The sequence below is a fragment of the Artemia franciscana genome, chromosome 17 (genome assembly GCF_032884065.1).
Source record: "Artemia franciscana chromosome 17, ASM3288406v1, whole genome shotgun sequence".
In the NCBI taxonomy this organism is placed as follows: domain Eukaryota; kingdom Metazoa; phylum Arthropoda; class Branchiopoda; order Anostraca; family Artemiidae; genus Artemia; species Artemia franciscana.
The window spans coordinates 15,432,051-15,449,839 of NC_088879.1; the positions used below are offsets into that span (position 1 = coordinate 15,432,051).

General features: G+C 34.5%; 1 protein-coding gene across 1 annotated transcript in view; it reads left to right on the forward strand.

Annotated features, from left to right (window-relative positions):
• The window catches only part of LOC136037912 (serine/threonine-protein kinase PLK1-like), a 133,022-nt gene that overhangs the window by 43,611 nt on the left and 71,622 nt on the right, over positions 1 to 17,789 (forward strand). The window contains exon 3 of the mRNA XM_065720767.1: positions 14,755 to 14,871. Within this exon, the coding sequence (XP_065576839.1) occupies positions 14,755 to 14,871 (117 nt within the window). The remainder of the gene's footprint in view (positions 1 to 14,754; positions 14,872 to 17,789) is intronic.

Consider the following 17,789-nt stretch of genomic DNA (forward strand, 5'->3'; position numbering starts at 1 on the left):
TCCCGACTTCTTAAGAAATCAAAATACTTTAGGTACATACGTATTATACCGACCACACTTTGTTCTTGATCTGTTTAAAACCAGTTTCTCTGTGTGTACTTAGAGATAATCAGCTTAGCCTGAGTGAAATAAACTACTATACAGGTATATTTTAGTTAAATATTTAATATATAGAGTTGGTTAGGTTGGGTATTTAATATAATGCATTCTGGGCGGCCTACTTTCCACAGTGCTCTGTTTTAGTTTCCATAATTTTGTTACTATTATATTAGCATCAGTTTTTGGTATATATCATTATGAATTCACTTCTTGAGCGTGGTCCGTATAATACGGAAGTACAATACTTTATATAAATAACGATCAGCTGTCCAATATTTTTTTCTTTGTTAAGTCTAAACACTGCATTTTGGAAAGTGCAATTAATTTGATGATTTTTCTGTATTATTCTTCAGTTATCCTTAGTTGAAGGGCTCCAATCTAATTTCACAAACTGTCAGTCGTTCACATCCTTTAAAGGCGAAATTGCTGTTCGAAAAAGCAGTGAATAAACGGTCTAGCAAGCAAGCACAATAGATTTGCTGAATACCAAAGTAAATAGCTAACGGCCTTTCCCGTAACTTGAAGGAGCGGCGTTATTTGTAAAGAAATGTTTTACTTGATTTAGATCTATCCAGAATAAATGAAAGAGCATTTTCTCATGGTCCATGAATAAATTGTTGCAATTTGTTGTTTTAATTACTAGTACACCTGATAACAATAACTAATCCAAGAAAAAAGGAACGGTGCCCAGCAAGGGCCTAACTTGACACTGGAAGATCAAAAACTACAATATTAATTTAATTTTTGTCAAATTGCATGAGGTAGTATATATATATATATATATATATATATATATATATATATATATATATATATATATATATATATATATATATATATATATATAGAATATATATATATAGAATATATATATATATATATATATATATATATATATATATATATTATATATATATATATATATAGAATATATACATATGTAATATATAGAATATATAGATATATAATAAACGCGAAAGAAAGAAAGAGATACTTCAGATTACCATGCTAAAATGTCTTTCTTTGAATTTTCAGGTGAGGAGTGACAAATATCTGGATATGAGTTTTTAACTATGGTTATTTCAGTTCTTAACTCTTTTGGATTTTATGCCATTCTCGGAGGGTTTCGGGCTTCTTTTTTAAATACTAGGGAGATCAATTTTTCCGACTAGACATTACTGTCGAGTTAAATATAGGCAATAGACTTGTTTGTTAAACAGATATCGATTGAGAGATATTAAGCACTAGACAGTTTCCTTGAAATTCATCTTAACACTTCATGATACTATAGGACGTGGTGTGCTCTTTACTAGGTCGTAGCCACCACTTGAACTATGAGCTAGTGGAATCCAAGATGTGTCCCAGATTTCCCTACTGGAGTTACCTCTCCGTATATAGTTGATAATATTCTATTAGAATTATGATGTAGGTTTCCATTTGTTTTAGGATTCGGTAATACTCAATGTATTCGGATTCTTGATGTTCTTCTTCGTGAAAATCTGTCCTTCGTGTATTATATTTTCCAATTTGATGAAAATTTTGAGGTGTCTTAGAATTCTTAGGAAATTTAGAAATGTTTTACTAGGATCGACTCTGAAAATTCTGCTCAATTGTTTAATTCAGCTTTATGCCTGTTATAGCCCTGCTATATGGATATCAACCTTTTCTTCCTTCCTTTACTTCCGGAAAATTCCCTCCGTTGAAAATCCTCCCTGCGGAGAATCCCCCCCCGAAAATTTCTGCCCTGGAAAACTTCCGACGAACGAAAAACTTATAAAAACGCATCAAAAAGTTGCTTATATGCATTTCGTTACGTTTTTACGGGTGGGACGAAAACTTCCTGAGGAGAGGGAGTCTCTTTTAGATATAGGATAAATATCGATTTGTCTAAGATGTATTGATCTTCTGTCACCTTTAATGTCACGTGGTAACTTTCTTTCAACTACATGATTATGTCCCTGTGACCCTCAGAACTAGCCCATCTCTTGGCTCTGATCAATCCTCACATAATCTTCGTAGCTTAGGCAACGTTTCTGTCTCGTTTATCCCTTCAATCAGAGCGGAAACAATCCCCTTACTGTCTATCACACCTAAAATAATTTGCCTGAATCAGCAAAAGAGTGTCATTCGCTGTCTACCTTCAAAAAAATTATAACGAGTTTTTACTTCTTAGTGATTCTTCTTCTTTTCCTCTTTTATTGTTCTTTTTATTATTACCCTAATTTTTGTATGCCCCACCCCCTGGGGGTGGATGTGTCTGGTCCATACTTAAAAATATTTTGATAACGTTTATGTTTATATTTTATTGTGTTTTTCTTTTCTCTCTCACTGCACTTCTGGTCACAGAGCCTTGCAGCGAATACATTAGTGATTTGCTTATTTTGTTGAGTAATTTTACTCTGAGCTGAGGGGGGTATTATTACTGAGGGGGTACTATTATTGAGGGGGGTAATATTATTTTATTGCCAAGATTTCGCAGCAGAGTGGCACTTACGCCATTTTGGCGCTTTTTGTGGCGACTGCACATTGAATTTATCAAATCGGCACTTTCTTTGGGTGGGGCGGGAAATCGTCCATTTGGCACTTTTTCACTTGTATGGCGGCGCAACTTTGAACCAGACATCTGGTAACGCTGCTTTCCTGTGCTAAACCGCTTATGGTAGACTATCTAGCGGACACTCATTGTTCTTGTATGTATGGTCGTGTTAAGGTACCCGTGTAAATAATCTGACAAAATGGGGTTTCTACAAAAATAAACTGTCAATGTAATTACTTTTCATTTCTGGTTTATACTATATTTGGGTGCTTATCTTGCAAATAACTTCTAATATAAGTTTCTCGTGGCAACATCCAATAAATTTTGTAGTTTTTGTAACAGGATCAGTTTAAGGCTTCACCTTGGGGCTTATCTTCATAATACGTGATTACTAAGCGGATATTAATGCCAAAAATCGTTTTTGTCTGACAATTTTCCAATCTACATCAAGAACAAATTTATCAGTTTCAAATGCAAACGATCGGATCTTACTCAAAATGGTTGATTTAAAACAAGTTTTATTTTCTCAAAGTAGTACAAATACCCCCCCCCCCGTCGAAAAAGTGTTATTTTTCTTAGGCTTCAAAGTAATCTACAGAAAAACTTCGATTTATCCCAGCCCCGTGATCCCCAACGTGGGGCGCAGGCCTCGCAGGTGTGGTATAGCAATATTTGGGTGGACCATAGGCAGGACGTGCACCCTTCTGCTGACCATACTTTAGATCCTTAGTTTTGAAAAAAGTAAATTGAATTTAAAGAGCAAAAAAAGCATACCTGAGGGTATTGCAATGAAGTTATGCGATATAAGGTGTTGTATTCAGATAATATTTTTCATTAGTATAAAATATGCATAGAGTAGGAACCCCAAAAAGATACCAAATTAACGGCCTTTTAAGCTTCCTTCTGGTGAATCGACGCAAAATTTGGAATTTCAAAATTTAAGTGTGACAAGGGAGGGGGTCGGGATTTAAGAGATGCTTTAGTATGGCATGGCCCGAAATCGGTTAGGAACCACTGCTTTAGCGTGAAGAGTGGTGAACTAAGTGAGGACAGCCCCTTGACATGAAACATAATTTTTGTCTCTTTTTCGTGTTTTAATGTCATTTTTAAGGTTTTAATTTTGCTCTTTACTTTTATTAGAAACAAATTTGTTTTCTAAATTTTGTATTTTTCTATAAATTTGATAATTAATTCCCTTAAAATTGAATTCTTCTAAATGACACTGGTTGAAAATGTTAATATATTTTAATAGTTTACAAAGAAAGCGACAGACCAAAAAAGGGCTCAGGATTTTCAAACTGATTTTAATTATAGGGATCTGAAGTCAGTTTTTCTTCATCAGGTCTATGATTTCACACATATTGGTTTATCAACCAATACTTTCTTCTCAAAATTTCAAATGATGAATGATGTAATAGTAAGGATCCCAGCTTACCTTACTATTACTCATAAAAACTTATATGAATTTCATTAATTCTATAAAACCTTGTAAAAAGATTGTATATTATTTTCAAACTAAATTTTAAAAAAGGGGACTTAACTGGATATGCCCGTTTTTAATCAAATATACATTTCTTTTCCTTTTTTTTGTTTAGTCACTTTTTGACAATAAACAACAGCAACCATCGAAAATATTGTCAAATTATTCAGTTCAATGTTTATTTTTCAAATTAAATTTTATTGAATTTAATTGATTAACTCTAACTGACATTATAATTTGAATAGTACTATTAAATTCAGAAACATCATTCAACATATTAAAGTTCCCTTATGCAATATTTCTAGCTAAAAGATTACTGCCACATAGTTTCAGAAAAAAAAACATAATGTGGTAGGCACTAAGATATGTGATATTTTAAAATCCACCGCTTGATTAGAAATTACATCGAAAAAAAAAGTCATCTACTCACAATGAAAAAAGCTGATGATCGTTATGATGTAGGTACTTATTTCAGGTGAAATAGGAACAATAATGAGGCGAAATTCAAAGAAGTAAAATACGCAAAAGGTTAACCCCCTAGGCGTGCTATTTGTTTTATGGAATAGATTAACGACAATCCTTTTAAACAAAGATGAAAAAAAATCCATATTTGCGATGTTAATTACAATTCTGTTAAACTAAAAAATTACAGCTTTCTTATCTGCTTTGCAATTCCTTGCGGTGTGCGGGATTGAACCTTGTTACTTGTGGTTACGAAGCTTCGGCTCTTCCCCCGTGCTACCGCAAGGTAATACGATATATGGTTCTTAAGTAAATATATAAGGTTGTAGAAATAACACCTATCGCTAACGATTGCATATTGTCCTATTGGGTGGAAGATTTACTCGCGTGCATGTATAGTAAACAGAAAGAAAACGGGGTTAAAAAACTTCTTATTTAGTGACTGGCCTCTCCAGAAGGAAATGCTCTAAAATTTTGAAATCTACTTAAAAGTTTACCAATTACTTTACTAATAAAATATCAATATCCAAAAAAGATTAGGGGGGCATGCGGATTTTAAAAATGCCTTGGTGGGGCACGGCCCGAAATCGGTTGGGAACCCTTGCTGAGCATTAAAAATTATGAAAGATTCACTTGCAAAAAAATACCAAGGGTTGAGAAAAAGCATAGGTATTAAGTAATAATAATATGTATAAAAATTTTAAGGGGGATAAGATACAAATGATAATAAGATTTATTTGTAATGCAATACACAGTACTAATCCCCCCGAATGCTCTATGTCCAGTAGAAGAAGAATGTCGACAATAAAAACAAAAAATACATGACATTTATCGCCACAAAGGTTCCATGGCCTGTTAAGGAGGGGGAAGATGCATTAAATATTTAATTAAAATATACCGGCATAGTAGTTTATCTCACTCAGCCTAAGCTTATTATTTCCGATTGAAAACAAAGACACCGGTTTTACAACGGTCAAGGACAACAGTGTGGTCGCTATAATACATAAGTACTGAGTGACGTTCTCTGGTAAAACATGAACGAAGAATATTGTATTTATGAGTTTTTATTGTCGTCTTCTAACCTTGTCTAGTTTCTCTTTGGTAATTTGTCTCTTTTCTCATTTTTATTGCACCAATATTTTTCACTAAAGAAGACAAGCCTCTGAAACTGAGTGGCTTTCAACGACCCTTAACCAATCCTGTTTCTGAAATTATTCTCAGACACCCTCAAGATGCTCCCTCTATTAGGGAACCACAAAAAAATACATCAAATGGTAAGGTATGGGGTATTACTGCTCAAAATCATTATTGAGACTGATCATACGACCCTGAAGAATGAGAAGACATCTTTTAGCTAGTCTGACCTGGTTTGAATTGCGAGAGCTTGCTCTTTCTGGCTGGAAGCAACATCATTATAAGTGACCATTGTTAGTTCTCTCTGATTTTCCCCTGACATTTGGAAAATCCATCTACACTGAATGCCGAGTTTCAAGAGATTCTGAGATAATTATGTAGGATATGCTTGAGATTTGCATGGACCAGGCTGTTTCAGCAACTTATGCATTTTCAAGCAATTCAGATTTTGAAAACCATAGTTTTTTCGAGCAATTAAAACTATTCACAATTATTTTCAATCGAATTACAATATAATAAAAATTGAAACAAGCAAAAAAGATCGACACACATTTGAAATTACAGTTCATAAATAAGTGATTCGAAAACTCTGTAGTCGGGGACAAAAATTCTCCCTGCATTAAAAAATCCCCTCTTGCGCCAGCGAACGAGGTAAGGCTACTCAAATGCTTCTTTCTTATAGATCAGCCATGCATCTCCCGCGGGTTGCATGTGGGCCAGGAGGATATATGTTAAGACACAACACCGGAATAAGAACAAAAATAAGTTCAAAGAACAAGCAGTAGTTATCAGATGCAGCACGTAATTGCTCTGTACTATATCAATAATTGCCTGATTTTCCAACCAAGCTACGACTATTCCTGCTCTGTAAAATCTTTATGGTGAAAAAGGTTCTTGCATCAAGTATTCACCAGTGTTTCCATGTAACGTAGTACATTCAAAACGCAAATGTTATGGTAGTTTCACACTATGCCGTTGAAACTTTTACACGAACATAGCTTAAGATTTAACATTTCGCTCTGTAATTTTAAGGGGTAAATTTTGTAACTGATTTCTTTGACCACACTGCTCATCCATTTACAAAATTTGAGAAAGAAAAAGCAGATATAATTTAAATAAAACAGTGGAACAAAAATAAAATAACAACAACAAACTTTAAATAATAAAGGTATGTTTTTATTATTTCATGATTTTTGTTATTTAAAGTTTGTCGTTTTTTTTTTGTTCCATTGTTTTTATTTAAATTATACCCTTTTTTTTTATCTTAAAGTCGGTAAATTTTGTCTGTGAGGCAGGCCGTGCCAAGTAGAATTGAGCTCCACATTGAATTTCACGTTACATAATTATGTTATGCTATGGAAAAGACAACGTAGTAGCAAAAAAAGTAAACAAAAAGGATGAGCAATTAATAAATTTGAAAATACGTTTATAAACTTTTCATAGAAAGCCTTTCATGCTTAACCAGAGCTTGAATCTCTATCTCCATTACACGTTTTCAGTTTTTGAATAATTTGCTTATGATGATTGTGATGATTTTAGACTATGATAATGATGGTTTTTAGGATTTTTTACCTCAGCCTAGCGTTAAAGAACTAGGTTAAGTGTGAAAGGCTACTCTTAGCGTAAAGCAATTGAACTACTTAGCTCTAAAAACTATTTATGTAGTGTGAAAGCCGCTTGACTATTTTCTATAGTAGTGAGACTATCCCGGTTTGCAGTCCCAACTTTTAAAATACTTCCAACGGATTTTCATAAAATCGTACTTACGTTTAGTTTATTCTTTTGTTGTTGCTTTTTTCTTTTCTTTTTTTTTATAGAAGAAGATAGCTTGAAAGGTAGCATACTCCTTTTGAACAGCCGCTGACCACAAACCCACGAATAAAGAAAAGATTAAAAAGTAAATTGCAATTGTTATCAAGTTACATTAGTTATTAAATTGATTTTGCATAATACAAGTATCTAAGTCCTGATATCACGTTTTTTTTGTGTTATGATGTATGACAACCTTGATCCCGACGTTGGATAAAGCATTCAGTAGATTTCAATCAAATACAATGTTTGAAAGTTTAAATCACTCTTATTTGTTAGGTGCAGTTAAAGTGAGAAACTTATGCTTTGAATTGTCACAAAATTAATATATTACTACTATTTTAGGATTCCTTGCTCAAGGCAAACTGAAAAATCGTGACTTGCTGTAAATACTTGCACTTGAAGCTGCAGACCTTATAATTTATAATAAGATTTTAATATCTGTAAGATTGCAAAGCTTACCGAGGTATTACTGAACCGGCCTAATTATCAATCGAATAGTTTAGTAGCTCACAGACAGGTTGTAACTACGGTCAGTTCCTAAAGTGCTACGATTGCCCAAATGTGTGTGCTAGACAGCGATTTTCGGTGCTTCAGACAAAAAAATTGACTGTAATAGTGCTAAAATAGCACTTTCCTGCTACAGGTGGCAACCCTGCCCACGGGTACAGTGCGAGATACTGCCTTGCATTCAGTGCAATAAATTGGTTCTGTTGAAGTTTCCCCTTTTACTTATTCAGAAAGACTGGGGCGCAGCAGACTGGGGCGCCAGTTCACGAAAATACAGGCGGGGAGCAAGGATTTTTAAAATGAAGAATCACAAATATACTTTCGGAGGAGGGGGTGTTTTTCCCCAGACCGTTTAATGAACATACCAGAAAAAGGTAGGACCTTTTCCGTCATACCTATACCACTGCTCAAGATCCCTTGTTGTAGCATTTCAGGGGTATTGAGTTGAAACAAAAGTGTGACGTATGGCAAAATGCAATGAAATATTTAATTTGGGCTATATATTTGAACAGGGAGGGGGTAAAGTAGAATGTAAGTGCTTTTAAGAAATATACAAGTATGCTATTATACTTGTATCATTCCTAAAAGCACCTCACTTTACCCCCCCCCCCCCCCTAACCTAAAAATATATAGCCCAAATTCTACATTTTTCGTGCATTTTGTCATAGTTCCCTCTTTCGTTTCAGCTTAGTACCCGTAAACGACAAAAAAAAAGAAAAAAAGATTAAATAATGGTAGGCTATAGGTAAAAAGGAAAAGGTCTAAAAAGTATTTCAAAATGTGGTGGTGGTCTTGACAGTGAATGTAGGACGACAGATATGGAGAAGAAGAAAAAAAAAGGCAGAGTATATACTCCTTTGTTAACATCGGAAACCTACCGACTAAATGAGAAATCCTCTCTTGGTAGAAGGGTTTCAGGTACCCTCCGTAAAACATCACGTGGTTGTTTTAGGAATTGACAGTTAAGTTAAGGTCACCAGCCAAATATGTAGGTAAATTTCAGATGGTAATCTGGTAGAGTTTATTCATGACATTTTCACCCTGGACTGGGCTCTAAACCTTGACTTTCAAGCTTTGCTTCAGGTTTTGTTATATTTATTGTTGATAAATAAACCCTTTCTTTCTTAAAAAGAAAACAAGAAAAAAAAACTCAATCAAAACCACTGAAAGATGTCAGATCTAAAAAAAAATGGCCTACCAATTTTTTTTATAGGTCAGAAGTAACTAGTGGCGATATTACTCCATACCTGTCTTTCAAATGTCATGCAATGTGCGGTTAAGTTCAGAAAGTTGATTTGCTATTTCAATTCCTTGTTCACAACAAGGACGCAATATAGGGGAGGATCAGAGAGACCTAACCCTTTCAATGGGTTCAAAAATTATATAATCACTTCCAAAAACAGGCAAACTTTCAAAAAGAAGTGAAATAGGTTTTTTCAGTCTATATCCCCTCTTTTTCTTGCCACAAACAAATTTCCTGGTACCTGCAGAAATCTGGGGGAAAACACGGACGCGTCGGATGATTTGCCCTCAACCGCACTTTGCACCCCCGGTCCAAGGCAGAGAATCGCGTGATCGGTATATGCACTATTTAGTATTCATACGAGAAAGTTTTTCTCTCTGCTTTAATATCCTGCTCACATTTTTTTCCTTTATACATATACCACTATTTAAAATATATTTTTAGTCGTTTACGGGTATTAAGCTGAAACAAATGACTGTCGTATTGCAAAAAGCATGTGAAATATATAACTTGGGCTATATATTTGCATATTAATGGGGCAGAGGGTAAAGTGATGTTCCGTTAGGAATGAAGCATTTTAAAATTTCTAGGATTTCTTACATCATTCAAACATAGCAACAATTATATGTTCCCCATGTATTTTGACATGCGACACTTATGTTTCCACTTAATGCCCACAAATTGAAGCAACTTAATCTACGGGTAAAAAGTTATACAGGTATAACGGAAGAGATCCTCCAAATCTAAGTGGGATATTAATATTTATACCATAATAGAATATCCCGAGAACCCGTATTAAAGATTGTACATATATTTTTGAATGTCTTTCTATAATGATGGACATAATCTCTACCACTGCAGTAATAACAACACATAAATTATGAAGTAATGGACATACATAAGGGGAATCCATGTCCTCTTTGTGTTCGTGTTGTTGATAGAAGTCTCGAATTGGAAGGGGCACAGTTCTATTAGAGCTGATAAAGATTAGTTTATTTGTTTTCTAAGTTAATCGCCTGTAGAGAAAATTTGTAAGCTGTCACGAAAATGGTATAATTTGTCTTGTTCCGTTTTGTAGGTTCACTATCACTCTCCTCAAGAAGCTATATCGAACCTTGAAGTCAAGGATGAGTCTAGGATTTTGTTATGGGGATATTTTCTATGGGGGAAGGGGGCTACAAAAATATTCATAAAACACATAATTTTTTTTCTAAAAGTCAATTTGACCTAATCAATACTATAAAGAACTCCCAGCAATGCAAACATTATTCATTGTTGTTCAAGGTGGGGTTCGGTAGGCCTCCAGTTTAGGGTTTTCAATTGTGGTGATTTGAATGATGTAAGCCTAATCTTAATTTCAGTTTGACTTATATTTGAGCGATTTCAGGCATTTTTCAAAATAATTTTGTAATACAAATTACTATCTGGCTAAGTCTGAAAAAACTTTATTATTTTTGATGTGGTGTTACGCCCGTTTCCTAAAATTTGGCTATTATTTGCCAAATAACTAATACTAAAACAAAAGCATGTAATTTGTGTTGCTATTGAGCTTTCTCTGCTTGTTTTCTTACTAATCTTATTGATTCAACTTCTGAGCGGCTCATATGTCCTTATTAAAACAAATTTAAACTATTGAAAACAAGTCATAATGGAAAAATTTAAAATTTGTATCACACCAAATTCCTGCAGTCAATAAATACATAACGCTATAAGGATTAAGTTTTGAAATTTGATAAGATTCATGACGCATTAGAGAGTTTTGGAATTCACATCCAGATTATCTCCAGCGTTGCTAACGCAGAACAATTGCACCGTTTTTGGTACAATTTAAAGGTTCTGGTGCAATACGGTGCATTTGGAAATTTTTAGGTTTTAGTTGCTCCTCTCCTACTCCGATATCTGTTCCCGTTTTAGTTTATTGAACACCTTCTTGCTATGTCAAGTTTTTAACCTGCTGTTCAGATGATACAAGTTATCCTGTGGTGGTACAATTTTTGTCGGAACAATGGTACAGTTTACTTCAAAGCGATGGCAACGCCGAACCTCTTATTGATTCGAATTCTTCAAATCCAGATACATGTTTACTCGCCCAAAGATCCTATTACTAGTTCATATTTTAGCGTTTAAAGCTGGGACTTGGCTAGTCAGTATCTCATTTATTTCTTTATAGAGGGGACGAACCATTGATTGCATTTTTCTTTGCCGGTTCAGTATCCATAAAAAGTATCCTCAAGGCCTAAGACTGTGAAGGAAGATCTGTCACATAATTCAGACTCCGAGGTTTTTCATTTTGCCCATTAATTATACTACACACTTTAAAGGCTTAGTATTTACCCAACTGATTGTTATAACACATTTGATAAATGCATATTGAGATGGGCTTAGTGTGGGTTCTATTTATTTCTCTAATCTGGGTTCTTAATTTCTATGAATAGGCAGTCGGATCTAAAAAACAGTGTTTCATTATTTGGTAAACCATTTTCTATTTTTAGGTTAAATGTTCTATTATTATATAATAATCGTAAAAGAATTCCACCGTGCACTAAAATACTGTTTTTGACAGACGTGGTAAATGTAGCCTTTCATAATTATTTCCAGGTCGCTTATGTACTTTGCACTTTATTCGAAGCATTTCCCAGCAAATATTTATCTTTCATAGAACAAGACACTGAAAAAAAAAGATGTTCCAATTCTGGATAAAAAAAAAAGAAAAGAAAAGAAGAAAGAGGTAACTTGACGCAATAAGTTCCCCACATGAAAATTGGGCCGGCTCTCTTAGTTATGTTCAGGACATCGTTTGGGGGACCACCAGGAAGTCAATTCAAACAGTAAATGCTTGTAATAAAGGGGGAAATTCTTCTAAAGGTGATGGGGACGGAGAAATGAGTTTTTCTTTTTAGAATTTACTCCCCAAATGATCGTAGCTCTTGCCCCTCCCTGAAAACTTGGTACCTGAGAAGTTTCTGTTGGTTCTACTTAATCTATAATTGACTCTTCCGGGTAAATTTGGCATTTTATGTGGAAGCTTTTGAAATAAAAACAAGTTGTATGAAGGATAAGGGGATAAAAGTAGATTGCCAAACGATTGTCTATCTGCGCCCCCATTTAATCTGACATGATGTCAAGAATGACTTAAGAACCATACTTATTTTCAAGCCTTGGTAATAACCTTAAATGGAGTTTAATAAGCGAGACCAGGGGTATGCCACGATAATAGCAGCATAGCAATCCATCATCTAACCCCTTCATGAAAGGCTGCCCAGCGTTTTTACCGTTTTCTTATTTTCCCACAATTAACTGAGTAGTAATAATATGTTAAAGGAAGTCATTGGTGATGTTGTGGTAATCTTGAAAGCATTTAAGAACATCTTTTCGTTGTTTTGGTACTGAAGCGTCTATCGAGGAATAAAAGACACAGCATGGCACTTTTTTTCTGGTGAAATAAGGAGTATAAAAGCGACAACTCTCTAAACATAGGGAAAAGCTGCACAAATATAGCCCAACTAGTTATATATCTCTAACATTAAGAGCTCTTAACATTAATAAAACGATCCTTTTGGCAAAAAGACCATCGTTACCATTTTCTTCATAGACAATTTCTACAAGCTTACCGTTCCACCTGACACGTGCGCAGAAACTTTTCAGAGGGGCAAAAAAAAAAACGATAATCTGAATGAAATCTACATAGATATTCGGAAAACTTTAGAATTTCATGGACTGGGGGCCTGAGCCCTACCCCTTGCGTACATTCTTGCCTTCTAATCGGGAGAAGGCGTTCTTGCCAAGGGAATCTATTTCCAGGGGAGGTGCGCACCATGGGGTGGGAGTTATTTTTTGGTCTGAACAACCCTCGAATCACTAAAACGTTAAGTTTTGGCAATTTTTGGCATATGTTTTCATACTTTTTTATGTAAATCGCCCATTCTTTGCGTTTTCTGAACCTCTGTCTCATGCCCCTACCAGGAATAAAATCAATAACAAGTTCTTCTTGTATGAACATAATGTATGTTCATACATCATCCTTGTATGAACATAATATAAAGCTTAGCATGGAATATGCAGATTTTCCAACGTTAAATTTACCCTGAACTCTATCAGTCTGCATCTGGAAAGTGCAAAATAAACAGATTTTCAAATAAGAGATTTGAACATTATAAGCCAATATAAGGTCATTCAGGTATATATATATATATATATATATATATATATATATATATATATATATATATATATATATATATATATATATATATATATATATATATATATATATATCTGATCCTGGACTAAGTTAGGCTGTTCTTTATAGATTTCTCCTTGTGCTATGTTGAGTTAGGTTAAAAATATGAGCGCATGCTTACGTGAAACGAAACGCTTTTTTTTTCAAAACTGAACTCTGTCAAATCCCCAACCCTGCCCCTGGCTGAACCTTCACGTCATTTAAATTGTTCTATTGATCGTGAAATACGTTTTACCTATGAAACGATTGATCACAATTAGTCTTTTGTAAAGATCTGAAGACAAGGTAATTTGTCTTTTGTCAGGAAATTCACGAAAATGTAGTCGTGTATGAGAGTGAGGGCAACCATATTTAGGTTTTATATTAACCGTTTGTGGGCATAACATTTTGGTGAATGTTGGCAATCAAAATAATTACAGAAAAGTAAGAGTGTTATGAGTTTAGATTCGATTATTCTAGACCCGTGGTTGACAACCCCATCGCAATATATGAATGTGTGAAAAATCTTCCAGAATCTATCAATTGTGGCTACCCAAGTCCAATAGGTAGGAATTATTTCAAATGTCTTATATAACTGGGCTGGGGAAAATTCGAGGGGTTCTACTTCAAGAAATTACGTACACCATATGGCCAAGTGTGGCAGAAACTGTGCTAACCGTAGTGAAACTCTACAGCATGTTTTGTCTTCTAAGATATACACCAGGGGCGGAAAGTGAGCCCCCACTCGAAAAAATCTTTGAAATACTCAAGAAAACATGAATGATATAAAATTTGCAAATTATGGAATCAATCTTAAAAGTCGTGAGGTTTTGGCGTGAGACAAGAGGCCATTCTAGGTACATGCCTGATAAGTTTCATTTTAATAACCGTTTATGAGCTGATTTATTTTTTAATAAAATGAATTCGAGGTTTATTTTGTGAAAAAAGAATGCTTTTGGCTGTCGGCTATAAGACTCGATTACTTGTGTTCCTTTTAGTTATAACCAGTGTTGCCTGTAAGAATTTTTCAATTGAGGTGGGCATGAAGGGATTCTCCTTTGCGGGGGGGGGGGACAGTTTTTTTGGGTAATACTGAAGTTCGGACTGTTTTATATTTTGGTCTTCCAGGAGGGATTCCTCTGACTTTCCTCTCTCCCAATGGGTGTTCTTAGCTACTCCATTTGTTTACCCGTTCCATTCATGTCAGTAATTCTGCCTATACATTTTGGTTGCTTGTCTTTTTCATTCTCTCTCTTTTCCAGATTGCAAGGGAAGTTGAACTTCATAGAGATCTCATACATAGACATGTAGTCCGATTCTACCGTTGCTTTGAAGATGACGAAAATGTTTATATCATTCTTGAAAATTGTCCTAGAAAAGTAAGTCTCTATTTCAGCACCTTTTGATTTTGTCTCAACTTATTATTTTACATAATTATTGTAAGATATCTTACAAAATGTTATCGGAATGTTATTATAAATCTTAATTGCAACTCCGATGAGACCTTTATAAAAGACCCTTTTGTGCAATTCTGAGGCACCGAGTAAATCTTCTAAAAGCTGTCATTTATTTGGAGCGGGAAGACTTGCTAGTACTCCATTTGAGTTGGACTGGAACACGTGATACTGCTTTTACTCGTGTAGAACTAGAAGACATGCTACTCTTTTTACTCAACTTGGATTAAAATACGTGTTACTGCTTCAATTCGTGGGGAACTAGAAAACGGAATACTGCTTTTACCCGAGCTGATCTGGAAATCATGCTACCACCTCTACTCAAGTAGAGTCTGTCATGAATAAGTTCCAAAGATCGTTTAGCTCATTTGGCTTTCAGGGTTGCCACCGGGCCGCTATGGCTGTGAGAATAACTTTATTTTTTAGGAATGGGGATTGAAGTATTTATTAAGGAAAATTGACTCTTGATCAAGCAGTGCAAATTAAAACATAAAGATAAACAAAACATAAAGTTCGAATTTTGACGCTGGCAAAATTCAAGTTTCGTTTTAGTGACTTTTGTGGATATGTTTAAAGGTGCGTTGAAATGTTTTTAGAAGAAAAAAAAATGTTTGGCAATCTTTGTAATGGATCCCTTTAAGGTTAGATACGAAAGTGTGCTTGAGGATAGTTGAAAACAGGTCAGAGGAATAGAAGACAGGATGAAGGCGAAGAATTATTTACTCCTATGGTAACTTCGAAGACCACACTGCCTTTCCATGACGAAAGTAAAACAGTTCAAAATAGGGATGAAACCTTTTTATTGACAGTGAATAGATAAAAAATTATTTAACTGGATATTTCGAACACATATACAGTGTTCATCATCAGCAGTAAAACTGTTTTACTGCTGATGATGAACACTGTATGTGTTCGAAATATCCAGTTAAATAATTTTTTATCTATTCACTGTCAGTAAAAAGGTTTCATCCCTATTTTGAACTGTTTTACTTACTCCTATGGTTTGCAACCACTTGATTTAAAGAAGAAAATGCACAAGCTTCAAGAAGAAAATAAACAAATAAGTTAACAGTAATTATTTTTTCGTTTAATTTTGGCCATATTTATTTGTAATTGCAAACTCGCAGAGTCTGACGAACATCCGAACTGATTTTTTCAACTTCTCCATGCTTAATCTTGTCCTAAAACAATTTGGCTTTTAAGCCAGCTTCGTTTTATTTCAAACAAAGAACAGAACCGGTTAGGCTATTGGGTGGAGTGAGAATTCCGGATATTCCTTTCTTCACGCTTTTTGTGAATGCTTTATTCAATGATTGACTACTAAGCTTTTGCACTAATAAAGCTCTCAGCTAGAAGTGGGTGTTTTCCCAATGCTGGCTCTGAAGACTACTTATGATGTTTGAAGTGATCCGCAATGAGAGATAATCTTAATGCCGAATTCTTTGGTAATATTACACTCAAATAGGTTAAGAAATGCATTGTAAAGGTTCTTGCAAGTTGCAATGCAGGGCAAAAGCTCATTGCAACTTATTAATTTATTATATCTTTCCAAAGATTTGGAGGAGGTTAGAGTAATATAGAACAGGGATGTATCCAGAGGGAAAGGGCTTTAGGGCTTGGGCCACCCTGAAATCATAGATTTTCTGGAATTTCTAGGGGTACTTACGTATTATCCTGACCACATTCAAGAAGTGAAGTTAGGTTAATCATAACGAAATATACCAAAATCTGATGAAACTATAATACTTTAGTAACAAAAATATGGAAAATACAAAAGAGAATTATGGAAAACAAGTCGCCCAGAGCGTAATATATTAAGTAGCTAAACAAACCAACTAGATATTTATAAAAATAACCAAATATTAGATATTTAATTAAAATATACCTCCTGCGCAGTAATTTATCTCACTAAGGCTAAGCTAATTATCTCCGAATGCAGACAGAGTAACCGATTTCACCCAGATCAAGAACTTCAGTGTGGTCGGGATGACACCTAGGTACCTTTCTAGGCATTTCATATTCATAAAATCAAATAAAACCAGTTCTTTTATAATTGAAGGTTCACCCCCCTCCAACTGAAAAATTTTGGGTATGTACCTGGTCTGGGCATTAAAATAGGCTTCTTACTATAGGATAGAACATCGCTGACTAAATGTGTTAATTGTGCCACTAGTTCCATCTAATTGCAATCCATTTTAAAGTCAATTTAAAGCCCAGTTTTCTGTCATGACCGAAAATGTCATGCTATGACAGTTTTAAGAAATAAACTTCAGATAAGAACTATTAAAACAAGTAGAATATAGAGTACATAAGCACAAAACTTTTCAGTTTTATTTTTAGCTTAGCCAGAATGGTGGGCCTGGATCGTCATAGGCCTCTCACTTGGCACCATAACTGGTGTTATCTTTCATAACGAAACTTTCAATAGGGAAGTTAAGTGAATCCCAATTTAATAGTGGAAGTCGATAGGCTATTTTTTTTTGCTTTTTATCAACTTCCTATGTTTTATTATAAGGTATACGTCAATTTTTAGAATTTTTTTTTACATTGCAAGTTTGTGAGTATGTGATGTGCTGAGCCCAAATGCATTTGTCTCTGTGTTCGATTTCTTCGCTCAGACTCAAGGTTATTACATTCTTGGTGTTTGGAATTCTATCTTGTTTAAAAACTTGGCTTTTAAAACATTAAAATTATAGGATTTCTAAGCTGAATGGATTTTCAGCTTGTAATTATTATCTGCATTTTCTTTCCATTGAAAAAGGGGCTATAGACCTAAGAATCTGTTTTCTGAAAGATTGTTCATAAATTTAGAATTCCAAATTCTTTACTATGATTAGAATATT